This window comes from Ctenopharyngodon idella, chromosome 2 (genome assembly GCF_019924925.1).
Source record: "Ctenopharyngodon idella isolate HZGC_01 chromosome 2, HZGC01, whole genome shotgun sequence".
NCBI lineage: Eukaryota > Metazoa > Chordata > Actinopteri > Cypriniformes > Xenocyprididae > Ctenopharyngodon > Ctenopharyngodon idella.
The window spans coordinates 20,800,939-20,828,627 of NC_067221.1; the positions used below are offsets into that span (position 1 = coordinate 20,800,939).

A 27,689-nucleotide genomic window follows, 5' to 3' on the forward strand; every position below is an offset into this window, starting at 1 on the left:
ACGGCATAGACGCATAATCTATAATTTTATATTAAAATGTGTAACAAAATAACAAGAAAAGCCCAAGAGCTATTTAAATGTCGGGAGCCCCCCCTCAGTGTTCAGGTAAAATATGCCAGGGAACGTCTACAGCAAAACCATTGATGAACTTTATGAACAAATAGCTAATGCTCTTTTAAATTTATTTAATATTATTAATTATCATTAAAAGCATGGCATTATAATAAATGTATAAAAGTCATAAAATAATGTCATCTTGCGCAGTTACTGGGGTGAATTCAAGTAAAGTGGGCCACTTGTTGTTAAACGTGTAATTTAGGCACTTTGAGGTGTTTTTTTTTTCTTTCTTTTCTTTGTTAATTTTGTTAACTTTAAGGCCCAGCGTTAAAAGGATAGTTCACCCAAAAATGAAAATTCTGTCATTGTTTACTCACCCTCACGTTGTTCCAAATCTGTATAAATTTCTTTGTTCTGCTGAACACAAAGGAAGATATTTTGAAGAATGTTTGTAACCAGGCTGCTTTGGGGCACCATTGACTTCCATAGTAGGAAAAAAAAAATACTATGGAAGTCAATGGTGCCCCAAAACTGTTCAGTTTACCACATTCTTCAAAATATCTTCACTGAATACAAATAATAATAATAATAATAATAATAATAATAATAATAATCTAGTATCTTAATTAGAAATTATAAAAACACATCAAACAAAAATATTCAACAACAAATTTTACAAACCCCAAAACAGCTTAAGCTATAAATAAAATGCATAGGTTCATGTGTAAAATTCAAAACAACTGCAGCTGCGCTTTGATCTTGAAACAAAACCATTCCTACTTCAGATATAGTAAATTGGTTACAAAGATTTATTTAAAAAAAAAAAAAAACACACACACACACACACACACACACACACACAAACATCGTCGTCAAATCCGCCTACCCCCAATTTAGGACGCGTGAACCTCCCCTTTAATAATGCGACGCATGTGGGCAGTGTATGCTATGGTGTAATGGGCGAGACAGACATCTCGCCATTAGCTTGTTGTTACCATAGTAACTAATCAACACTGCAGCGTCATACAAATGCACAGCAAACAAACCAGGCAACTCGCTTAAATCTTACTTTTCTACAAACTGTTAGCTTATATTTTTTTTCAGATGGCTAAAGTAGTGGCACAGTCTCATTATACATTCGGATTGCGGACAGGAGTGAGGAATAATTTGTTGTATTATGATGAGCAAACCATCATATTTCCGTGCGGAAACAACTGTGTGCGCTATAATATCGATCAGAAATGGCAGAAGTTTATTCCAGGTACTCCAAAACTTTATTTTACTAAACATTAATCTTTATACACTTCATATATATTGTAATAGACTATATCTTATATGCAATATTTATAATATATATAATAAATGTCTAGTATATTATATGTATACCTTATATATCATATAAGATTGAGCTGTATTAAGTAAGTTAATATAATTATCACTAATAATTATATTATATAATTATCTTAATATAACTATTGCAGATTATTAACTGTATTTCTAGTGAATATCTGACTCAAACACACACATATATGGGTCATATTTCTCCCAATATCAAGTAAAAAAAAAAAAATAAGAAGAAGATATATTTTACTGTAATGCGAAAAGAATAAAAAGAAATTTGTTAAAATATGTTAAATATTTTAATGGATGTATACATGTAATCTACTTTAAATTATAATGATTCTAATAAAAAATAAAATATATAATGATTCTAATACAAAAATAAAATTGTGTTATAGTGTTTTTTTCTGTGTTTAACTGTCATGAAAATAAAGGCAAATATAAACAAAAAAGTAGCTTAATGCTTTTAAAATTTTATGCAAAATATATTTTCTTGTTTATTTATTTTGATTTTAGGATTAAATTTGCCCTGGACATTTTTTGTGAGAATTATTCATCAGACCCCTGTATTTAACTGTATGGTGACCAATATCTGTTTCCATGTGTTACACTGTCTCTGTCGGCACAGGTACAGAGAGAAGTCAGGGCATGAAGGCTTTGGCCATCAGCACAAACAAGCGTTATATGGCTGTGTCTGAATGTGGAGAGAAAGCCACCATCACTGTGTTTGATCTGCAGCACGAGCAGAACAGGAAGAGGAAGGTGTTGACTGGAGGAGAGATCCCGGTGGATGAGTTTGTCTGCATGGCCTTTTCCCCAGACTCAAAGTATCTGATCGGTCAGGCAGGTGGGCCAGACTGGACACTCTTTCTCTGGATGTGGGAAAAGAAGAAGGTGATGGCCACTGTGAAAACAAGCAGCAGTGGCCCTATAAACCAGGTAAACACAATTGTCAGGAAGGTGACTTAAAATGATCATATTTCATCCCTAAATCAAATGAGAAACACAAGACATCATATTTCAATATAGAAGATTAAGTCTATTTTTAGGACTGCTAAGATTTTTGTCACTGTGGCATTATTTTTAGGACAATTAAAGCCCTAAGCATCAAACAACCAAAATTCTCATTACCTTAATGCTGGGCATTTTACTTTGAAGGGTGTTTGTTTGTGTAATTCCTAATTTTGTCATTTGTAATAATATACTATATATGATTTGTATGTAATAAAATTAACATATATTATTCTATTACTATAACTACTAAAACTATTTTTAACCACCATAAATTAAAGGTAGTAGAATGAATAGCTGCATCAGTTATCATTGCTATTTTTTTTTTTTTTTTTTTTTTGCATTACAGTAATTAGAAGTGTGAAGGAATTATGGTTAATTGTCATGAAAATAATGTCACAAAAAAGATAATATGGTCCTAAAAATATTGTTCATGTTCTTTAAGCAAAATATAATTTTAATTTCTTTCTTTTGATTTTTGGGGAGACATATGACCCACATTTGTTCTTGAAGGGTTTGAGTCACCTAGACATTGGTCATCAAGATATTATTAAATATTATATTAAAATGAATTATGATTTCTAAATCTTATCACATGATATATGAGAAACAGGGTTATCGTCATTAACTAACATTAACTATTAAAAACCTTTTTTGAAGCTGAAATAATATAGATATTATAAATAATATAAATATTAAAAATAATTTGAAGCACTAAAATTGCTAACTGGAAATAAATTACAGCCACCATGACAGTTGCTATATATCAGGGGTGTCTAAACCCAGTCCTGGAAGGCCACTGTCCTGCAGAGTTTAGCTTCAACTTGCCTCAACACACCTGCCTGGAAATTTCTAGTGTGCCTAGTAAGACCTTGATTAGCTGATTCAGGCATGTTTAATTGGGGTTGGAGCTAAACTACAGGTGCTGGTCATATAATTAGAATATCATCAAAAAGTTGATTTATTTCACTAATTCCATTCAAAAAGTGAAACTTGTATATTATATTCATTCATTACACACAGACTGATATATTTCAAATGTTTATTTCTTTTAATTTTGATGATTATAACTGACAACTAAGGAAAATCCCAAATTCAGTATCTCAGAAAATTAGAATATTGTGAAAAGGTTCAATATTGAAGACACCTGGTGCCACACTCTAATCAGCTAATTAACTCAAAACACCTGCAAAGGCCTTTAAATTGTCTCTCAGTCTAGTTCTGTAGGCTACACAATCATGGGGAAGACTGCTGACTTGACAGTTGTCCAAAAGATGACCATTGACACCTTGCACAAGGAGGGCAAGACACAAAAGGTCATTGCAAAAGAGGCTGGCTGTTCACAGAGCTCTGTGTCCAAGCACATGAATAGAGAGGCGAAGGGAAGGAAAAGATGTGGTAGAAAAAAGTGTACAAGCAATAGGGATAACCGCACCCTGGAGAGGATTGTGAAACAAAACCCATTCAGAAATGTGGGGGAGATTCACAAAGAGTGGACTGCAGCTGGAGTCAGTGCTTCATGAACCACTACGCACAGAGGTATGCAAGACATGGGTTTCAGCTGTCGCATTCCTTGTGTCAAGCCACTCTTGAACAACGGACAGCATCAGAAGCGTCTCACCTGGGCTAAAGACAAAAAGGACTGGACTGCTGCTGAGTGGTCCAAAGTTATGTTCTCTGATGAAAGTAAATTTTGCATTTCCTTTGGAAATCAGGGTCCCAGAGTCTGGAGGAAGAGAGGAGAGGCACACAATCCACGTTGCTTGAGGTCCAGTGTAAAGTTTCAGTGATGGTTTGGGGTGCCATGTCATCTGCTGGTGTTGGTCCACTGTGTTTTCTGAGGTCCAAGGTCAACGCAGCCGTATACCAGGAAGTTTTAGAGCACTTCATGCTTCCTGCTGCTGACCAACTTTATGGAGATGCAGATTTCATTTTCCAACAGGACTTGGCACCTGCACACAGTGCCAAAGCTACCAGTACTTGGTTTAAGGACCATGGCATCCCTGTTCTTAATTGGCCAGCAAACTCGCCTGACCTTAACCCCATAGAAAATCTATGGTGTATTGTGAAGAGGAAGATGCGATATGCCAGACCCAACAATGCAGAAGAGCTGAAGGGCACTATCAGAGCAACCTGGGCTCTTATAACACCTGAGCAGTGCCACAGACTGATCGACTCCATGTCATGCCACATTGCTGCAGTAATTCAGGCAAAAGGAGCCCCAACTACGTATTGAGTGCTGTACATGCTCATACTTTTCATGTTCATACTTTTCAGTTGGCCAAGATTTCTAAAAATCCTTTCTTTGTATTGGTCTTAAGTAATATTCTAATTTTCTGAGATACTGAATTTGTGATTTTCCTTAGTTGTCAGTTATAATCATCAAAATTAAAAGAAATAAACATTTGAAATATATCAGTCTGTGTGTAATGAATGAATATAATATACAAGTTTCACTTTTTGAATGGAATTAGTGAAATAAATCAACTTTTTGATGATATTCTAATTATATGACCAGCACCTGTATGCAGGACAGTGGCCCTTCAGGAGCAGGATTGGACACCCCTGCTATATATGAATATATATGATTAATGTTTACTATAATAAAATACTGGTCTAGAGTGCCTGGAATAAACTTCTGGCATTTCCACATGAAATATGATGGTTTGTACATCAAAATATAACAAATTATTATAATGTTCAAGCACACCACCCTTTGCTATATGCAGAAAATAGATCCTATATTTCATATTCTCATTACCGTAATGCAGAATTATTTAAAGGGTTAGTTCCCCCTAAAAATTCTGTCATTAATTACTCACCCTCATGTCGTTCCACACCTGTAAGACCTTCATTCATCTTCGGAACACAAATTAAGATATTTTTGATAAAATCTGATGGCTCAGTGAGGCCTGCATTGCCAGCAAGACAATTAACACTTTCAGATGCCCAGAAAGGTAGTAAAGACATATTTAAAACAGTTCATTTGACTACAGTGGTTCAACCTTAATGTTATGAAGCGACATAGTCATTTTCATCTTCGGAGCGTGTATCAAACTGCCAAGTCACGTGAACCATTGAAATTTTGAAATGTTTCAAAACACTTATGACGTAACAAAGCCTCATTTACTGAAATCACGTGACTTTGGCAGTTTGATACATGCTCCGAACAACTGATTCAAAACAAACGATTCGTAAAGCTTTGAAGCTTCATGAAGCAGTGTTTTGAAAACGCCCATCACTAGATATTGTTAGATAAAGTCGTTATTTTGTTTTTTTGGTGCACAAAAAGTATTCTCATCGCTTCATAACATTAAGGTTAAACCACTGTAGTCACATGAACTGTTTTAAATATGTCTTTAGTAGCTTTCTGAGCATTTAAAAGTGTTAATTATCTTGCTGTCAATGCAGGCCTTGGATTTCATCAAAAATATCTTATCTATTCACAGGTCAGCTTCAACCCTCAGGACAACACACAGATCTGTGTGAGCGGCAACGGGGTGTTCAAGATCTTCCGCTATGCTGGAGAAACCCTGAAACAGTCCAGCACATTTAAAACAGACTCCCAGAACTTCCTGTGCCACACCTGGATATCCACGGAGAAGGTGATTGCCGGCACAGAGACAGGTCAGCTGATGATGTTTGAATCATGTCGCCTACGTTGGGAGACGAGTGTGGCATCTGTGCAGAAGGTTAAGAGGTGAGTGAAATGAACTGTGAGGTCAAGTGCTGATGATATCAGCAGTGTCATAGAGGGAGACATCCGAGGGCACTTCTCCTAAAACACTCTCTAATTTGTCTGCTAATAATTACAGCAGAAATCTGTCATTTATTTACCACATTCTGGGTGATTTTAAACAGGAATAGTACATTAAAATAAAATACATATCATACAAAATACACATATTTTCTTTTTCTTTTTTTCAGATCTTTTAAAAGTATTTTTAGGAGATATAACCACCTAAAAAAGTTTTAAAAAGGAAAAGTTAACATTTCACTGGTGCCATTTATTGATGAACAGTTGCAGCATGAAAAACTGATAATTTATTTATCAAAAAAGTAAAAGTTTATACAGGTAAAATGAAAATATATTTTGTTAGAAAACATTTCAGAGTAATATTCATGTTGTTTTCTTACAAAAAGAATATGTAGGTATTGTAAAGTTTGACTGTTTTTGAGCTAATACTGGAGTTAATTCTGGTAATTCTCATATTATATGTTCTTATAAATTTCATATAAAGATGTAGAAATTTCTAATAATTTTTGATAAAAACATTCTATAGTTCTATTGTAAAACCAGTACCACAGTGGTTTTTATATAGTTCTTGTATAATTTGAAGCTTCAAATAATTTATTTTTTAATGTTTAATAACATTTGGTGGTGAAGATGGTTATGAAAATAGTGTTTTTAACTTTTTTTTTTTAATAAAATGACTACATTTGACAATTTTACACCTTAATGATGTATAATAAAAACATTCCATTCATATTTTTCTTTATTTTCTTCACACATAACATGTATTTCATCTCAAGCATTGTAATGACACCGTACACAAGTACAAGTACCTTAGAAAATAAGTACTCTAACCTTAAAATTAAAATATTATGGGAAAAATTGTTTGTTGTGGTGGAAATCACCGACATGAAATTAATTTTTAAAACATTTATGTAAATCATTTCAAAGCAGTAAATGATCATAGACCATTACTGTTGTTTTAAACATGTTAGAAATCATATTTTCATTAAATATTTAATATTTTAAGATTGAAAACAATAAAATCATACATAATTATACATCATACATAAAAGGCATTAGGGAATTATGAAATATAAATGAAGGCATGGTAAAACTTTCCCAAGACATTTTAATGTGACTTTCAAATAACAAAAAGAAAGCAGTCAAAAACTATAAATATCACTCCATGGCACATAAAAGTGCCCAAAGTTGAAGAAACAAATAATTGAAACGGCATGTATGGGAGTTAATGAATATTAATATGTCATCACTTGACAGTCTTATTCAATTTTAGATGAACAAAGCTGATTATTTTAATTATTATCAGTGTTTTAACTTTCTTTGACTGGCACATTCAATTATGATCTACAACCACCAGGTGTCATTACAAAATATTTCTGACAAAACAATAGCTATTATATTTGCAGTATTTTAACATATAATATACTATGAATGTGGATTCATTTTTGTATGTTGTCTATTCTTGACTTTATCTTGCAGTCAGTCAGAAAAGCAGGACTCAAATGAGCCCTCCTCCACCCTGCCGCGGGTGACAGCCATTGTAGGTTATTCTAGTGGATTTGTTTGCTCCGCTGGTCCTGGAACTGTGTGTTTGTTTGAGAAAATAGAAGAAGACCAGTACAAGAAGACCAAAGACATAAAGGTGCCCTGACATTTTCTCATTCAATTGTTCACGATAGTGTGTCAGGTTTCGCATCAGAAAGTTTGGTTGATCCTGAAACTGTTTTCTCATCTTGTCATCTCAGATTCCTCCAGAGGTGTTCAGTAATGATCCCAGTTCTGCAGAGCAGCAGGAAATCAGTACTCTGTGCATCAGTCCATCAGAGGACACCCTGGCTGCCAGTACAGACTGCGGGCAGCTCTACAGCATCAATCTCTCCGTAGTTGATTTAGCAAAGGTGCCGTTTGTCTCAGTTATTTTAATATTATTTATATACCATCAGGGCCCGAATTTTGGTGTGGGATTGCAGGTATTGTGCATAATTTTACTCATTCTTGCAGGTTTCACGCATCTCGTCTGCACTACAAGCGATACAAGACTTTTGCTCGCTTTTCAGGACAGTTGACGGAATTATCACCAGCCCAGTTGGGCCATTTGCACATCATTCTTGCAAGTCTTGCCAATTTAAGCATTCAAGCGATTTTTAAACCATAAAGTACTCTTGCACTCTCTGAGAGATGGTTTTCTGTGCACGCACACATAAAGCCATCTCTCAAACTGCTTGTGAGTTCTGTTTTGTGGCTTATTGCATTTAAACTGTCAAATTTGTCCATATTAGCGAGTATCCTCGTAAACACAGTTATGTCCCCATTATATATTTAATTATCTTTTATTTCTATTTTTTTTTCTTTTTAGTAATTTTGTTATGTGATTTTGTCATTTTTATTGAGTTTAGTAAGCATAAAATTAGTAAACAGTCAGTTTCTGCTCTTTTTATAACTGTGAGAGCTATTGTGAGAAGCAAGACCAAAATGTCACATTATCCCATAATAGCAGCAGTTCTGTTTCATCCGGCTCAACACGCCACCATATGGGTTAGCCCCGCTAGAGGGCAAGCTGTCAGGAGATCGTATATCAAATTAAGGTGCTGAACCTGCACGTAATCATCCTCTATAAATACAGCTGCAATGCCACTGGCACATTCTTTTTTTTTTTTTTGCCTCCTTGAAGAGCGGATCATCCTTTTTTTTCTGGCTATTGCATCGGCAAGGCGCGTAAATGAGAGTTGCATGCTCTGTGCACCCAGCATGCTTGAAGGGTTAGTTCACCCCAAAAATGAAAGTCTGTCATTAATTACTCACCCTCATGTCATTCCAAACCCGTAAGACTTTCGTTCATTTTTCAGAACACAAATGAAGATCTTTTTGATGAAATCTGAGAGCTTTCTGTCCCTCCATAGACAGCTACGTGACTTTGACGCTTCAAAAAGTTCATAAAGAGATCGTAAAAATAATCCATATGAATTGAGCGGTTTAGTCCAAATTTCACTTTATATGATGAACAGATTGAATTTAGGCTTTTATTCACATATAAACCTTCATCAACTCACACATCAGTTGTGGTAAACGGAAGCTCAAGCATGTTTGCTTGACACGTGCAAGAACCAATGAGGTTCATTCTCGTGTGTTACGCAGCACGTTTAAGCTTCCGGAAGAGGTTTGTTCTTGCATGTGAAGCAGGTTCGGTTGAGCTTTTGTTTATGTTCGCTGATCAGTGTATAGGCTATATGTGAATAAAAGCCTAAATGAAAACTTTTCAATATAAAACGTTCAAGTCTCTTTAGAAAATTTGGACTAAACCGCTCAATTCATTTGGATTAGTTTTACAATCTCTTTATGAACCTTTTGAAGCATCAAAGTGGTAGCTGTGTAGCTGTTAATGAAGGGACAGAAAGCTCTCAGATTTCATCAAAAAGATCTTCATTTGTGTTCCGAAGATGAAAGAAGGTCTTACGGGTTTGGAACGACATGAGGGTGAGTAATTAATGACAGAATTTTCATTTTTGGGTGAACTAACCCTTTGAGGCTTGGTGGAGAGGATGGACCCATCTCACTCTTACCGAATCATTAATTTTTGCCCAAGGTCCTGCCTCGTTCATATGTGTCTAGGGCCTAGGCCCTTGGTTCTGGAACCTTTTCATGCACCTCCACATGTCTCAGATGAAGCAGCCTGGTTGCACCTAAAACTGCCCTTAGGACCCTAAGATATATAGATGTACAGTCAATAAGACAAAAAAGATAAACTATTGTCTGTTATGGGGAGTCGGTGCTGGGCCAGGCTGTGTCAAAACAGAGGCTGGCCTGTTGGGCCGTCAGGATTGTTGAGGTGGCATATACCAGCGCTGGTGTACCTTCACCTGAAGGTGTGGTAGCACATTGCACCAGGGGAATGGCTGCCTCCTGGGCACTATTCAGATGTGTGCCTTTAGAGGAGGTCTGTGTAGCAACAGGCTGGACTTCCTCGCTTACATTTGGTCAGTTTTATTGCCTGAATGTTGTATCTTCATTAGCTACCTCTGTCCTGCAAGTCCCTAAACACTTTCGTTCAAGGTGTATGTACCTGTTGGCTTGGTTTAATGTTTAGTTCCAGGGACTAGTGTTCATGCTGGCATATCACAATGTCAGACTTTTTTAAAAAAGAATCAAGTTTAACTCATGTCTGTCTCCTGTGATTATGTTCCCACTACATTCCCCTCCTGACCTTATTTGGTACACTGTTGACCCATATAGTGGCATGCGATTACATGGGTAACCTCGGTTACCCATGTAACCCGCCGATCTAGTGTATTAAAAGAGATGTTCTACACAGTTTTGTATTTATTCATTATACCAGTCATGACTAATTCAGCTCTCTTTCCCATTGTTTTATCAGGGTGATCATGCTCATTTTGAGTACCTGTCTCAATCGTTCCATTCCAGCATTATCACCGGTTTGTCCACCTGCATCCGCAAACCGCACATTGCCACCTGTTCACTGGACCGCTCAGTGCGCATCTGGAACTTTGAGACCAAGTATGTTTAGCTTTGTTAAAGAGACAAGGTGTTGTGTTCTTCTGCTTTATTATCTCTCATAGTGAGCTTTAAAGCATTGTTTGTCTCATTTGTCTCATTGTTTTGTTTAAAGAGACAGTGTTTTCATTTTGGCTCTTTATTCTCTTGTAAGAGTCTGTAAAAGCAATATTTACAATTTATCATATTTTTATCATATTAAAATATGATGATTGATAATGGTCACTTTGCGAAAATATCCACATCTATGAATGTATAAATTGTGTCTTAGTAAATCTTACCATGGAAAAACATTTCCAAAAACATTGCAAACACATCCATAAACATACAAATTCCATAAACATTGCTGACCAAATATTTTAATAATGCAATTTTAGGGGTTTTCATGCTTTTGGACCCACAAATAAGATGCATCCTTGTGAGGACCCCCTTACTAAAATATAAAATCAGCTGTACATTTCTGTAAATTATACAAACACTCAGTTATACTGTGGGAGAAAAAATATGATAAAGATACTGCATTATAAAGTCAACATTATTTATAAATAAATGAATTGGTTTTACAACCCGAATTCCGGAAAAGTTGGGACGTTTTTTAAATTTGAATAAAATGAAAACTAAAAGACTTTCAAATCACATGAGCCAATATTTTATTCACAATAGAACATAGATAACATAACAAATGTTTAAACTGAGAAATTTTACAATTTTATGCACAAAATGAGCTCATTTCAAATTTGATGCTTGCTATAGGTCTCAAAATAGTTGGGACAGGGGGCATGTTTACCATGGTGTAGCATCTCCTCTTCTTTTCAAAACAGTTTGAGACGTCTGGGCATCGAGGCCATGAGTTTCTAGAGTTTTGGTGTTGGAATTTGGTCCCATTCTTGCCTGATATAGGTTTCCAGCTGCTGAAGAGTTTGTGGTAATCTTTGACGTATTTTTCGTTAAATGATGCGCTAAATGTTCACTGTAGGTGAAAGATCTGGACTGCAGGCAGGCCAATTCAGCACCCGAACTCTTCTACGACGAAGCCATGCTGTTGTAATAGCTGCATTATGTGGTTTTGCATTGTCCTGCTGAAATACACAAGGCCTTCCCTGAAATAGACGCCGTCTGGAAACCTTTATATACCTTTCAGCATTCATAGTGCCTTCCAAAACATGCAAGCTGCCCATACCGTATGCACTTATGCGCCCCCATACCATCAGAGATGCTGGCTTTTGAACTGAACGCTGATGACACGCTGGAAGGTCTCCCTCCTCTTTAGCCCGGAGGACGCGGCGTCCGTGATTTCCAATAAGAATGTCAAATTTGGACTCGTCTGATCATAGAACACTTTTCCACTTTGAAACAGTCCATTTTAAATGAGCCTCGGCCCACAGGACACGACGGCGCTTCTTGGACCATGTTCACATATGGCTTCCTTTTTGCATGATAGAGCTTTAGTTGGCATCTGCAGATGGCACGGCAGATTGTGTTTACCGACTGGTTTTTGGAAGTATTCCTACCCATTTAATCATGCCAAAGAGTGATGCAGTGTCGTCTGAGGGGCTGAAGACCACGGGCATCCAATAAAGGTCTTCAGCCTTGTCCCTTATGCACAGAGATTTCTCAAGTTTCTCTGAATCTTTTGATGATGTTATGCACTGTAGATGATGAGATTTGCAAAGCCTTTGCAATTTGACGTTGAGGAATATTGTTTTCCACAGTCTCTTTAAGCACTCTTTCACAGATTGGAGAGCCTATGCCCATCTTTACTTCTGAGAGACTCTGCCTCTCTAAGACACCCCTTTTATAGCTAATCATTTTACAGACCTGATATCAATTAACTTAATTAGTTGCTAGATGTTCTCCCAGCTGAATCTTTTCAAAATTTCTTGCTTTTTCAGCCATTTGTTGCCCCTGTGCCAACTTTTCTGAGACCTGTAGCAGGCATCAAATTTGAAATGAGCTCATTTAGTGGATAAAAGTGTAAAATTTCTCAGTTTAAACATTTGTTATGTTATCTATGTTCTATTGTGAATAAAATATTGGCTCATGTGATTTGAAAGTCTTTTAGTTTTCATTTTATTCAAATTTAAAAAACGTCCCAACTTTTCCGGAATTTGGGTTGTATATTGTCTCTATACTAAAACAAATCATTAAAATGTTATTTTCTAAAAAACATCAGTTTTTATTTCTTACTGAATAAAAATATGAATAAAAATAAATAAATAAATATTCACACTACAACTTTTGGGGGTAAGTAAGATTTTTTTTTTTCTTTTCTTTTTTTAAGAAATTAAAATTTTCTTTCAGCAAGGATGCATCTAATTGGTCAAAAGTGACAGTAAAGACTTACATTGTTACAAAAAATATACAAAAAAAAAAAAAAAGTATTCCAAATTAATGCTGTTCTTTTGAACTTTCCATTAGTCAAATATCATCAAACCAGCACATCTGTTTTTTGAAGGATCATGTGACACTGAAGACTGGAGTAATGGCTTGCCATTAAGCAAATTACAAAATACATTAACACAATTTTAAAATACATTAAAATAGAAAGGTCATTTTAAATTATAATAATATCTCACACTTTTTTACTGTTTTCACTGTATCAAATAAATGCAGCCTTGTATGCATAATAATCTTCTTTCAAAAACATTAAAAAATCTTACTGACCCCTTACTGAAATACTTTTTAATGTTAGTGTATTTATTACTTAACTTGTTAATACTTATATTAAAATATCATTATTATCTAACATATTTAATTAATATTTTAAATCAACTGTGACAGCCTTAAAAAGTACATTTTAAAAAATAAAAGTTATTAAATTCCATCAGGTTTTTATTAGCAGGAATACTGTTGGATATATCCAATAGAATGAGTGTGTGTCCAGTGATTTAGAGATGTATAAGGAGTTCCAGGAGGAAGCCTACAGCATAGCTCTTCACCCCACTGGACTCTACATCCTGGTGGGATTCTCAGACAAACTCCGTTTCATGACTCTGCTCATCGATGACATCAGGACTTTGAAGGAGTTCACTGTACGCAGTTGCCGTGAGGTGCGTCTCTGCAGATCCACTCAAATTTGCTATTATCTATTCATTCATGTATAGAAAGTAAGCATTGTTCTCATTCATCACATTCCTATACACCTTGTTGAATGACTGTGGTGGCCATACATTTGTCCCCAGTGTGTGTTCAGCAATGGAGGCCACTTGTTTGCTGCTGTCAATGGAAATGTGATCAACATCTACTCCACTACCACATTTGAGGACGTCCTGAATCTGAAGGGACACAATGAAAAAGTATGTTTTCTGAAATTTAAAAGGAATAGTTCACCTAAAATTGTTGTTCCAAACATATGTGTATTTCTTTCTTATGTGGAATATGATATTTTGAAGGAAATCCACAGCTCTAGTTTTGCCTTCTTAAAACTTGGCTCTTTAAACAATGTTACAGTCCATATTATTGTGCCTTAGGTGCGAGCCATAGCATTCAGTGCAGATGACAGTCGTCTTGTGTCGTGTGGCATGGATGGGGCCGTGTATGAGTGGAATACTCTCAGCGGTACCCGAGAGTCTGACAGCGTGCTCAAGACCTGCAGCTACACAGGGGTCACCATCTCCCCTGACGCAAAGACATTCTTTGCTGTTGGGACAGACTGCACTCTGAAGGAAATCCAAAACAGTCAGGTGAGCGCATGAATGCAGTCTCAAAAGACACATTTGACAGCTCAAAACCACTTTTATCAGTGGAAAATTACAGACAAGGACATTAAGTTGAGCTGTATGAGGCGACTCTATCTTTCACTACTCATGTACCATATTCTAGGACCCTCTAAAGCTATACAAAAGCCTTATTTGAGGAAAAGGTAGTAATGACTGAGAGGCATTATTTTTGTATGAGTCTATATTAATTTTTTTTCTGAAAATCATGCGTAGTGCACCTTTAAATATATCACCTCACAGCGCATTGCACCAGGTTTGGCATCAATGGAGTCAAATGGTTGTCAAATTTCTTGTGAACAATTGTGGCGCAGCATATTTGGATCTTTAGGATTAAACGAAAACCATCAATGATCCCTCTCTGTGTTAATATTTTTGCTGCAGATCAAAAGTGAAGTGCCTTCAGGTCATGTGGTTTGCACCACTGTTGCTATGTCTCGTTCAGGACGAGCTATCTTCATTGGAACCTCCACTGGGACGGTGAGGGTCGTCAAATACCCTCTACTCATCCAGAATGACTGGCTAGAGTACCAGGCCCATGCTGGCCCTGTCACTAAGGTTTGCACTGCTAAAATTCATTGGAATTATGTTTCTTATGAGTTCGTAGTCAGAAGTCAAGCATGTTTTTCATTAATGTTTTTATTAATTTGTTTATAGATGGTTATCACTTTTGATGACCAGTTTCTCCTAACAGTCTCAGAAGACGGCTGTCTTTTCATCTGGAAAATCATTGACAAAGAGGGACAAGGATTGAAAAGAGAGAAGGAATTAATATACACAGAAGAGATCCTTGTCACCAAATTAGACCTTGAAGAAAAGGTAACCTGAGGAAAATTTCTTTTTTTCTTTTTTTTTAAATGGCCAAATATTAAGCTCAGTAATTGTGTTCTTGAACCATTTTAATACTGCATAAAACATTTAAGAGAAAGTTTAGGAAATATTTTGTCATGAAGCTAAATTGAAAAATGAACATTAAACTGTACCGCTTTAAACCACAAGAGCAGCCTCCTCTCATCTTGTGTTGAACCATCTTGCAGAATAAAAAGATTCTGGACCTGAGCACAAGAGTGGATGAGCTCCAGAAGTATAACAAGCACCAGCTCAGCCTCATGGACATTAACTACAAGAATTACATCAATGAACTCACTGAAAAATGTCACCAACAGATCAGTTCACTAAATGCTGAGAAAGAGGTCAGTGTCAAGAAACCCAAAACATTCCTATTTCATAACACAAATAGCTTATTAAACTTATAAAGTTGATTTTCCATTACAGGTCATGAAAACAGAAAAAGAGAAACAGCAAGCCGCCCATGTTAAAGCTCTGTCAGAAATCTTAGAGAAACATGATAAAGAGCTGCAGGACATGGGTAAACAAAACATATTTTATTCATTTTAATGATAAATCTTTACAGTACCAGTCACAGCAGTGGATCTCAACATTGTCCAAGACGATATTTTAAGGCTAAGATATTTATGCTGTAATGACAAAGCTTCTTGTTTTCAAACTTTGTTATTTACAGAAACTAAGGGGTATATTCAAATATTTAAATAAAATAATTATAAATGATTCAATTTCATAATTGACTGAATGCATTTCTGGCTTCACACTTTTTACACTTTTTATGACCAATTAATTTACATGACATTTCCAGTCATTCATGATTACTGGATAAGGCTTCCTGTTCTTTCAGACAACAAAGCACTTGAATCCAACAAGCTGGTAATCAAGACTTCCGAAGTGGGAAGTAGGAAATTTCTGATAGCATGTGAAGGCAGCATTAAAGTGTGGTTTGCCTTATTTTAAATCATTTAAGCCATCTTGAGGCTGATATATGATACTTTTGTTTAACATTTTTTTTTTCCATTTGTGTTATTTCATAGGTTTAATGACTTCACTGATATTCTAAAATGTGAAACATAGTAATAATAAAGAATCCAAAAGTAGGCCAAACTGAACAATCAAGGCATATTCTTTGTTCTTCCTTACAGAACATGTTTTCTTTAGAGTATATTTTTTCTGACTTTATCTGAATTAGGCTTCTACTCTTCTATTATTTCATTTGTTTTTTTGTTCATTTCTAGGCTTTGTAAAGTTTTTTTTTTTTCGTAGTATTTCTGTTGGTATATGTAGGTCTGAAAGTTTTTGGAAGATTCCTATCTGTAATGTTTCATCAACAAGCTCATGACAACTTAAATCAAGACTGAATTAAAATAATGATGCTATGGTGCGTGTAATGTAAACCAGTTTACCATTTTCAGAACCAGCTGGTTCCCCTCTCAGAGTTATCCAGGCTAACTGAAACTGCTCTTCACAGAGTCGGCCAATAACCAGAAGCTCATGTTGGAATATGAGAAATACCAGGAGCTACAACTGAAGCTTCATAGAGATCAGCAGGAATGTGAGCAGCAGCTGCACAGCATGGAGGAGAGCAAGACCCGAGCCCTGGAGGAGATGATGCAGTCTTATGAGGCAAAGCTGGAAGAGAAGACAAAGCTGTTGAACCAGGTAAAGGCAACTGTGAACATTTATGCCACGTTCCTTGCTGAAAAATCCAGCATAAACCAGCATGAATTCCATGTTAGTCCAGGCTGGTTTATTATGTTGGTTAGAGCTACAGTGCTGGTCCTTCTGGTGGACCAGCATAGTCATTCTCTTCTTAAGCAAAACTGATCTGGTGTAGCATCAGCCTTCCCATTTCCCATGCTGGTCCCAGGACGCAAAACATACCTTATGCTGGATTTTTCAGCAGGGTTACCAATGCTTAGCAAATAAAATTTTCATTAAAAATTTTAATTAAAGGTGCAGTAAGTGATTTCTGAGAAACGCTGTTGAAAGTGGATCAGATTGAGCACCACAACACACTTGTAGCCAATCAGCAGTAGACTGTAGAAAGAGTGAGTCTAGACAGAGAGATGGCTGAGAGGAATTACAAAAGAGAAAAGGTCAGAGGAATATCACTGGAAAAAGAAGGGTCCACTCTTGCATAGAGACAGAGCGCATTTAGGCCACGCCCACACCGGGGGGGGGCAATCCAGCCATCTCCATTGACTTTGTATTGCGTGAGGCTGCCTCCTTGTCATTTCTGACTTATAACAAATTTCCTGTCCTCAAATTGATTTCAAATATCAGCAGTCTTTCTCAGAAATCACTTACTGCACATTTAACAGATCACTGTCTGGATTATAGGAAAATTGACATCTTCACCCTTAATTGAAATATTATTACAAATGTATTATTATTATTAATAACATAGTTGTGCTTAGAGTCATGCCAAATTGTGCAGACATAATTTTTGGCCAGGCTGCCATACAAAGAAATTATGAACACATACAAAATCAAGAAAGAACCAACGCAAAAACACAAAAACTGATTACGTTGTAGTCAATGTATGCTTTTTCTTGTGAGCTTTTTGTTTTTCTACGCATTTTTTTGTTTGCATTAGTAAAATAAAACCTGTATGCCTTTTTTGCCAAATAATTTTGTCAGATAAATACTTCAACCAAGTTTAGTGTTTTGTTCTTGCCTCATATTTTGATGGTTTATTCAAACTTGTTGGGTCATTAGAAACAACAAAAACCAGACATCACTTTTGGCCACTACTGTATGTTTAATAATTTACTGTATGTTTCCTTTTAGATTCCTCCCTTTGATCAACATATTAATACAGTAGTGAGGTTATGTTTTTTCAGTTAAAACTTCTCTCTAGAGTCAAGTCTTGGTTATCTTTCAAAGATTTTGAGAGAGTCACGCATACCCTTGTCTTATCATGCCTGGATTATATGCCTGGTCTACCTCAGTCTTCAATATCACGACTCCAGATGGTCCAAAATGCTGCAGCCAGGTTTTTAACTGGGACTCGTAAGCGAGAGCATATTACTTCGATCTTAAAGACTTTAAACTGTGCGTTTATAACAGTGCGTTATAAAATTGATTTTAAGATATTGGTCTTTGTTTTTAAATCCCTAAATGATCTGGCACCCTCTTATTTGTCTGACTTATTAAAAGAAAATAAGCCAACAAGATGTCTGAGATCTACAAAAAACTGCTCTTTGTCTCAGCCTAGATCACGGTTAAAGGCAAGAGGTGATCGTGCATTTGCAATAGTTGGGTCTAGGCTATGGAATAGTCTCCATTTATCTGTGAAAACGTCAAATTCTGTTTATGAGTTTAAATCTAAATTGAAATCTTATTTTTTTACTTTGGCTTTTTAAACTTTGTATGTTAAATCTGCTGATTTTATTAGTATTGTTTTTTTTTTTTTCTGTCATTGTTTTATTTTATTTGTACAGCACTATGGTTCAGCTGCTGTTGTGTTTATCTGTGCTTAATAAATGAATATGAATTATGAATAAATGACTTATTCTTTTCATATGAAAATGTTTGGGGTCTTTGGCTGTCAAGCTCTAAAACAACAAAAAAATCACCATATGATCCACATGTGTGATTGTTGTTATATTCCAAGTCTTGTGAAGTCTTAGATTGCTTTGTGTGATAAACATATTGCCCTTTTTTTCAACCTTGCAGTTTCAGGTTGAATCCCAGAAGCAGGTTCAGGAATTTGAGGAATACATAAAGCAAGTGGAGGTGGATGCAGATATCGAAATCCATGACATCCGCATGAAATACGAGCAAAATCTTAGAGAAGAAAAAAAAGCCAATTCTATGCTCAAAGTGGAATTAGATACCACAACAAAGTCGGTGAGTGACTATAATTCGGTTTTGAGTTCATCACTGCAAATGTACTTTGTATCAAAGACCACATATATGCAGTGAGCTGAATCTTATGTAGGTTGGGTTGTGTTGTATAGTTTCATGGCCTGCAGAAGGAAATTGATAACAGGAACTTGGAGATTGAGAAACTGAAGCAGGAAGTGCAAAAGCTGCAGGCGGTGATCAAATCACTGGAGAACGACATCACTAGGCTGAAGACCGAAATTAAGAATAAAGATGAAATTATGCAGGACAAGGTGAGCACACATGAACCCTGTTCATAATGACATGAGGAAAAGCAAGTCAAATCAGTTTTAATTTACAGTGCATAGCTCTTTTCATTACATATTGGAATAAGCAATTTGTCTGTCTATGCTCAAGTTGATAATTCTGAATGACAAGACACAATCAAAAATCATACGTCTACAAGCAGTCTCTCCTCATCCATGTCCATTTGATGATTAGTACACCCAAAAATGAAATTTCTGTCATTAATTACTCACCCTCATGTTGTTCCACACCCATAAGACCTTTGCTCACTTCTGAACACAAATGAAGATCTTTGATAAAATCTGAGAGCTTTCTTTCCCTCCATAGACAGCTACATGACTACCACATTAACACTTCAAAAAGTTCATAAAGAGATCGTAAAACTAATCCACATGAATCAAAGGGTTAGTTCACCCAAAAATTATGTCATTTATTACTCAACCTCATGTCGTTCCACACCCTTAAGACCTTTGTTCATCTTTGGAACACAAATTAAGATATTTTCGATAAAATCCGATGGCTTAATGAGGCCTCTATTGACAGCAAGGTAATTTAGACTTTCAAATGTCCAGAAAGCTACTAAAGACGTATTTAAAACAGTTCATGTGACTACAGTGGTTCAACCTTAATGTTATGAAGTGACGAGAATACTTTTTGTGTGCCATAAAAACAAAATAACGACTTTATTCAACAATATCTAGTGATGGGTGATTTCAAAACACTGCTTCATGAAGCTTCAAAGCTTTACAAATCTTTTGTTTCGAATCAGTGGCTCGGAGCGTGTAATAAAACGATCTTAAACTGCCAAAGTCATGTGATTTCAGTAAAAGAGGCTTCGTCACGTCATAAGTGTTTTGAAATTTCAATGGTTCACGTGACTTTGGCAGTGATCCAAACTACTGATTTGAAACAAAAGATTTGTAAAGCTTCGAAGCTTCATGAAGCAGTGTTTTGAAATCGCCCTTCACTAGATATTGAATATAGTCATTATTTTTTAAAGTCATTACTGTTTTAAATATGATTTTAGTACCTTTCTGGGCGTTTGAAAGTCTAAATTAATGTGCTGTCAATGCAGGCCTCACGAGCCATTGGATTTTATGAAAAAATCTTAATTTGTGTTCCGAAGATGAACAAAGGTCTTATGGGTGTGGAACTAACCCTTTTAAGTATTTTAGTCCAAATTTTCTGAAGAGACTCGTTTACTTTATTTGATGAACAGATTGAATTTAGGCTGTTCACATATAAACATTGATCAGCAAACATAAACAGAAGCTCAACCGAACCTGCGTGATGCGCGAGAACAAACCGGAAAGCTCAAACGTGCTGCGTAACACACAAGAATGAACCTCATTGGTTCTTGCACACAAATTTACCACAACTGATATGTGAGTTGATGAATATTTATATGTGAATATAAACCTAAATTCATTCTGTTCATCATATAAAGAGATCGTGTCTCTTCAGAAAATTTTGACTAAACCACTCAATTCATACGTATTAGTTTTACGATCTCTTTATGAACTTTTTGAAGCATCAAAGTGGTAGTTGCGTAGCTGTCTATGGAGGGACAGAAATTGCTCAAATTTGTGTTCCGAAGATGAACAAAAGTCTTAGGGGTTAGTAATTAATGACAGAATTTTCTTTTTTGGGTGAACTGTCTCTTTTAGTTTCAGCTACTGAGGAACTGTACATAAAAGGAAAATCTGTTTTTGTCTCAACAGGAAAAGAGCATCTTAGATCTGAATAAGTTGAATACCTTACTTAACAAATCACTCGAAGTGATGAAGCACAAGGCTGAATTTATGGAGGAGGAGATTGCGCCAAAAGACAGTCAAATCGAAGAACTGAAGGAGCAGATGCAGGAGGTGTTTTACTGCATATGTTTCATGTCTCATCCCTTCAGCCTGTCATGGTTTATTCAGCTCTTTCTGCCTGAGCCATATCATTTTGTGCACTATCGCTGCATTGTCAAACCTAAAGATAAACATGATTGTTGTATGAAGTGTCACAGATTGTATGAAGTGTCACACTTTATTTCAATAGTCCACTTTAGACATTACTAACTATAAGTGACTTTGCAACTACATGTCAACTAACTATCACTAGAATATTAGTAGACTGTTAGGGTTAGTAGAAAAAGTTGACGTGTACTTGCAAAGTTACATATAGTCAGCAGAATGTCTGTTGGGGGCATCTACATATATAAAGTGTTAGAAGATATTAAGCAGAACATCTACTAATACTCTAATGACTGGTAGTTGACATGTAGTTGCAAAGATACTTAAAATTATTATGGAAATAACGTGGTTCCCAGAATACATTGTCGGATGTAAATAAAAACAGTCATTTTACATAAACCAGGTAAGTGTTATGAACACAGTGTGATAAAAGATGTGAGTGTGTTTCAGATGGAGGGAGAGTTGAAGGAGTTCCATAAGACGAACACACAACTGGAACTGAAAATTGATGAACTGAACTTGAAATTGAAAACCAAAGACAAAGAAATACACAAAGAAATGAAGAAGGTTAGTACTGTGTTATTACTGTGAACTAACTGTTACTTTAATTTGGAACCCACTATCTACATTAAATATTTCCTTTAATAAGTCAGAAATTATAAAAGAATTATAAAATAAGTTTTCAGCGGTCTGAGCGTGGTTCGCATGATTTTTGGCCCATATGTTTAGTTTGTCAGTCTGTCAGAGGTTGAGTTTGGAGTTGCTAACTCTTCACATTCATTCTTTGTTGGTGGATGTTTTTGACCTCTGTGCCATTGCATTTTTTGTTTTTCCCCCTCAACAAAACCTTTCTGTGTTTGTTTGACAGAACATTTTATGCAATTCTTTTACTTTGCATTGAGAAAACGATTTGAAATGCTTAAACAAGTGACACTTCTCTCTTTATTTTTTTCTATAGTTACTTCTATTTTTTAATAATCAAGTACAAATTTAAAATTTTACTTTTTTTTACTTTCACTCAAGGATGTTTTTGACTAGATACTTTTAATTAAAGGTGCAGTAAGCGATTTCTGAGAAACTGTTGATATTTGAAATCAACCCAAACAAACTGTGTCCTGAGTCCATTTTCAGGCCTTTCCACTTAAGAGCTGGAAAGCTTATCTAATATAAATGTGGGTACTAAAGCTCTTGCCTGATTATAACACTTCTTTTTCCAGTGATATGCCTCTGACCTTTTCTCTTTTGTAATGTCTCTCAGCCATCTCTCTTTCTACAGTCTCTCTTCAAATCTCCCTCTTGCTCACTCTCTCTCCTCCCCCATCATGATCGTATATGCCTCCTACTGCTGATTGACTACAAGTGTGTTGTGCTGCTTGGTTCACTTTTAAAACTGTTTCTCAGAAATGCACCTTTAAAGCTGCAGTTCATAACTTTTTTTGGTTAAAAATGATCCAAAATCAATTTTTGAGCAAGTACATAACCAGCCAGTGTTCAAAACTATCTCCTTACTTTAGCCCGATTCACAACAGTAAGCTTGTAATAATGTTTTCTAATTCGAGTGGTAATAGTGGGTTTCCACGGGAAATTCGAGCATGCAGCCGTTCGTCTTTGCGTCATTACGTCACGTCTGTTTACATAAAGAAGGAGTCCCAGCTATTAGGCTATATGGCATGTGAGGATCTTGTACATGGTGAGGATGCTGCAGGCAGCAGATCATTTATAGCCTTTTCTCACAGCAGCTGGAATAATTAAACTTGTCAATTGATGGCAGATTGTATGGTATGACAAATTAACGTTAGAGATTAGACTGTACAGAAATTGAAATCTACAAGTAACGCTAATACACACTAAATACACGTAGTCACGCAGTGCTGATGTTGTTAACATTAACGATTTGAGAACAAAGTATAACAATAATAATAATTTGCATGGTTTTATATGATACAAGCTAAACGATCGTCAGATTTAATCACCATTGGTAGCACGATTTATTGTAATGTTTTTTTTTCTCAGTTGGTCAAAACAAAAGTGGCAGACATGTTACTTACTTGTTCACATGAAATTTATAGTGAAAATTCTTATTTTGGTCATACTTCCAAGACATACAATCTGTGATTCTGAAGTACAGTATCCACACCGTGACTGATAGCAAACATTAGATTCATCTGCGCTGAGGAGCCGAGCCGATGCCAACCCACGTAAAGATGATAATTCCGCAAATAACTGCAATTGCAGGTTTCAAACAGAGATGGCGACAAAGAGGCAAAACTTACAAACTGCAGCTTTAAGTAAAATTTTCATTCATTATCCATACTTTTAGTATAATTTTTGAGTAATTATAACACCCCTGCCAGAAATTATTTTCATGTAATTGCCAATAACTAATAAATGGCGGATTTGTATATATTCAGATTTGTCTAAAAAAAATACTTTAAACTAAAATTGTAAGTACTAAAAGTGAATTTAGGCAACAACTTAGGTAATTTCTACAAAAATTTGAAAATATTCATTTTGAAGATTGCTTAAGATTACATTTAACAGTTATATTATTATTATTATTATTTTTAAATGACCTTAATAAGAGCATTAGTTCACTATAATTTTTAAACTAGTGACTGTCCTGCTGTCTTCTCCAGGTGCAGGACTTTGGGGTTCTGGTACAGAGATTTAAAGCTGACCTTCACACATGTGTGGAATGCATTCAGGACCCAAAAAGATTAAAGGAAAATATTAGAGAGCTCTATAAATGTTATGTTCAGCCATCAGATGTGGTAAGATTAAGACATTGGGGTTATTATTCATATTCTGACTGTTTTGACCTCCACTGAAGTGAGCTTGTGTGGTGTCTGACTGTAGGTAGAGAAAGTGAAGGTGCACACAGATATCCAGAGGGAAAACAGCAAACAGAGGGAGCGCTATGAGAAGATTATCACTACTCTGAAGAACCAGCTTAGCAGAGATGCAAACGTCTTCCAGGCCAACAATACGAAGCTCATGAAAGTGAGAGAAACAAAAAACGACAGTATGCAATTAATGTATCTTTAGTCTAAATCAGTAAAGCTGACTTGACAAGTGGGCACGTGCAAGTAGAAGTGTTTGGTTTGGTAGTTATGATTTAACAGTAAATTAGATAGTAAATGTCTAAATGAACCAATAATATCCAGGTGCAGAACTGCAGTGCCAGCAGTTTCAGACCAGTTGCACTACCTAAATGTGTAATGTTCTTATATTAGCTATTTTCTATGGAAGCTTGTTTCTACCACAGAATTAAAAAAAAAAAAGGTAATTGCGACTTTTTATCTCACAATTCTTACTTTTTTCTTGGATTTGTGAGTTTACATCTTGCACTTCTTCTTCTTTTTTCTCAGAATTGTGAGATACAAATTTGCAATTGATAGTTATAAAGTTAGAAACTGTGATTGCGATACATGTGACAGAAGTCGCACTTCTGAGAAAAAAGTCAGCTCACAATTCTAACTTTATAACTCGCAATTACGAGTTTATATGTCACAGTTCTGAGAAAAAAGTAAGAATTATGAGATAAAAAGTTGCAATTACCTTTTTTATTTTTTATTATGTGGCGAACAGCTGGAGTAATACTGCTGAAAATTCAGCTTTGCCATCACAGGAATAAATAAAACCTTAAAATATATTAAAATATCAAACAGTCATTTTCAATCATGAACATGTTTCACAATATTACTGTTTTTACTGTATTTTTTGATCAAATGCAGCCTTGGTATGAGTGCCAAGGAGTATGAGTTCTTCACCTTTCATTTTCCTTCAGTCACTGTTTCTGTTTGTGTACATCTGCCATCTGTGTCCAGCACAACGTAGTTCTTATGAAAGAGATCAATGATCTGCGTCAGGAGCTGCACACAGTCCGAATGCAGCTGCACAACTATGAGAGTCAAAGCAACTTCAACAAGAACAAGGGCTCTCCTAACACAAGAGGTGACCGATGTTGACTTGAAATTGATGGATTTTGCTGCGTTTATACCACACTTACCTTTACAAATGTTAATATTTCAGGATTCAAACAAAATGCCCCTGGATAATCATGGATCATTATAACATTTCCATCTCGGATGTTCATGTTGGAGGTTCTCAGTTGCCTTTTTTCTGTCATTCTTCAGGTGCAGCTTCAGCAGGGGCGACTGGCTTGATGACGCAGCAGAATTCTGAAGAAGCAGAGAAGATCATCCAGTTTCAGCGACTGGAGATCCATAGACTCAAGCAGGAGATTCTCGGCCAGACACCCTCATCCAGAACAAAACTACCACCACTTGCTAACTGAATGCACTTCTTGTTCTCCATGCCTGAATAAAGTGTATCAAATATATGTCATATTGGGTGTTACTTAATGAAACAAAAAAGTACAAGACAAAACTCTGACCAGATTTAAATAAACTTTCCAGATATCTTCCTATTTAGGGTTTTTTAATTTTATTTCATGAATTTCCTGTATGAACATGTATGAATGAAGTTTATGAAGAATAATTTGACAAAATAGACAGAACACAGTTTCTAAATGATCAGCCATCAATAGAATATCTTCACATGTAATTTAAAATGAATAAAAATGCATTTTTTGGGGTCTAGAGGTCTTTTATTTTTCAGTGATGAGTGCAGTCAGTATTTTTATATTATAAAATTGTTATATTATAATTATAATGAGCTGAAGTGAAAAATGACAGAAATTCGTCGATTCTATTTTATCTGCTGTGATGTAAGAAAATCTTTTGATTTTCTGCTTCTTCTTTGTTTAATTAGTGTTAATGTGATCAGATGTCATGCGTTACAGATCTTTTAATCAATGACGCTTGTTCTGAACTATGTGCTTGGACTGTAAACCCTAATGCTCAAAATACTTAATTGTTTTGAGTAGGACATACTTAAATGTAACAAATTAGTTCAGTTAAATTAACTGTTATGAGTATTTAGAACTTTCTTTTTCTTTTGAGTTCACAGAACTGATATATTTTAAGTAAACTGAAGTGAACTGTTTTATTGTTTTGAGTTTTATGAACTCATTTCTTTTAATTTAGACTTACTTAAGTTTAACTGAAACTGGGCTGGGATTTCTATTTCCCAGCATGCTTTGCCCATGGCACTCGAAAGGGAGAGTAAATGCTAAAATTAAGTGTTATATAATGTTAAAATTAATGGATAAGGGAGATTTAGTAGTGATTAATGTTTTGTTATGCTGCAGGTATATTCATTTATTTGTACCTGGAGATTATTACGTCATAAACTAGAACACAGTAGTGCTGTTTAAGTGTTTACTTCTTGTGTGCGACTAGATATCCGTCTTCCCATGAAGGTAAATCTATAAATAGAAATACATCTAACAATTACTGCATCACTGATACTGGTCTACTGTCTATTACTTATTTCTGTGCATGACTCTTTCCATTTACGTGCCACTTTTTGAGTCGCCGCAATATCATTACTACAGTAAGTACAGCAATCCAAATTTTTATTTAAAAAGAACAACAACATATTTCTGAATCATGTCTAATACTGCTCTTCTCTGTTCCTTGCAGTGCTTCCGCTTTTCCAGTCATAGATACATTTGAGTGTGTTGAAAATTATGTTATAACATTACTCTGTGCGTTCGCTCAGCGGCTGCTGTGAGACACTTGCACACTGCAGTAAGCTTGATCGATTTTAGAATATCATATTAAATGCTGGATGGCTTGTGTTAATAAATGGCATGCAATTAATTTTAAAACATATTGTATGATGGAGAAAATTCTGTATTACTGTTACTAAAAATAAAGCTGCATCTGATTATGCTATGTTAGCTACTTCACAAAATAGTGTTTTTCTCTGAGGCATGGTAAAGCATGGTACTCGCAAATAATCAGAAAATTAGATTTAAACAATAAGACCAAAGACTATAGAATAACACAAGACGCGTCACTCCTACTGTTTTGAATGGGAGAAAGTGCAACGCGCAATATGGCGGAATAAGTCCCGCCTTCTAAATAAGAGCCAATTGCCAATTGGTAAAGTCATCGCGTCACTGCAGCGGCCGTTAGAAGCTCCGGTTTCTATAGAAACAGTCAGACGCGCGCCTCCGAAATACGGCACAAGAGACGCGCATTTAGGACTGCGCATGCGCATTAGCTTGATCCAGCCTGAAAAATGCCCTTTTTTGTCATGATTCGAGCGTATAGAAACAAAATTTATGAGACAGTTGTTGTCAGATTTCATTGGTGATTTCAAATATGAAATTTAATCGAAAGTTTGGCAAACAGCTTTGGAGAATTTGATGTTTTCCCATTCAAAGAGATAGGAGCTGCACTTGGATGCCCGAGAGGTGTTTCAAAGATGGCCACTGAGTGAAATGAC

At 35.7% G+C, this 27,689-nt stretch overlaps 1 protein-coding gene across 1 annotated transcript; it reads left to right on the top strand.

The window, feature by feature from the left end:
• Positions 1–185: 185 nt before the first annotated feature.
• cfap57 (cilia and flagella associated protein 57) lies at positions 186–26,339 on the top strand. The gene is made up of 22 exons (XM_051913556.1): positions 186–1,318; positions 2,027–2,337; positions 5,859–6,109; positions 7,646–7,808; positions 7,912–8,064; positions 10,539–10,678; positions 13,560–13,725; positions 13,858–13,971; positions 14,146–14,358; positions 14,776–14,949; positions 15,049–15,210; positions 15,429–15,584; positions 15,667–15,760; positions 16,709–16,899; positions 18,919–19,092; positions 19,203–19,361; positions 21,096–21,239; positions 21,783–21,899; positions 23,969–24,103; positions 24,189–24,332; positions 25,160–25,286; positions 25,469–26,339. Exons 1-22 carry the CDS (start codon positions 1,162–1,164, stop codon positions 25,627–25,629), a joined length of 3,606 nt encoding a protein of 1,201 aa, XP_051769516.1. The 5' UTR covers positions 186–1,161; the 3' UTR covers positions 25,630–26,339.
• The last annotated feature ends 1,350 nt before the right edge of the window (positions 26,340–27,689 follow it).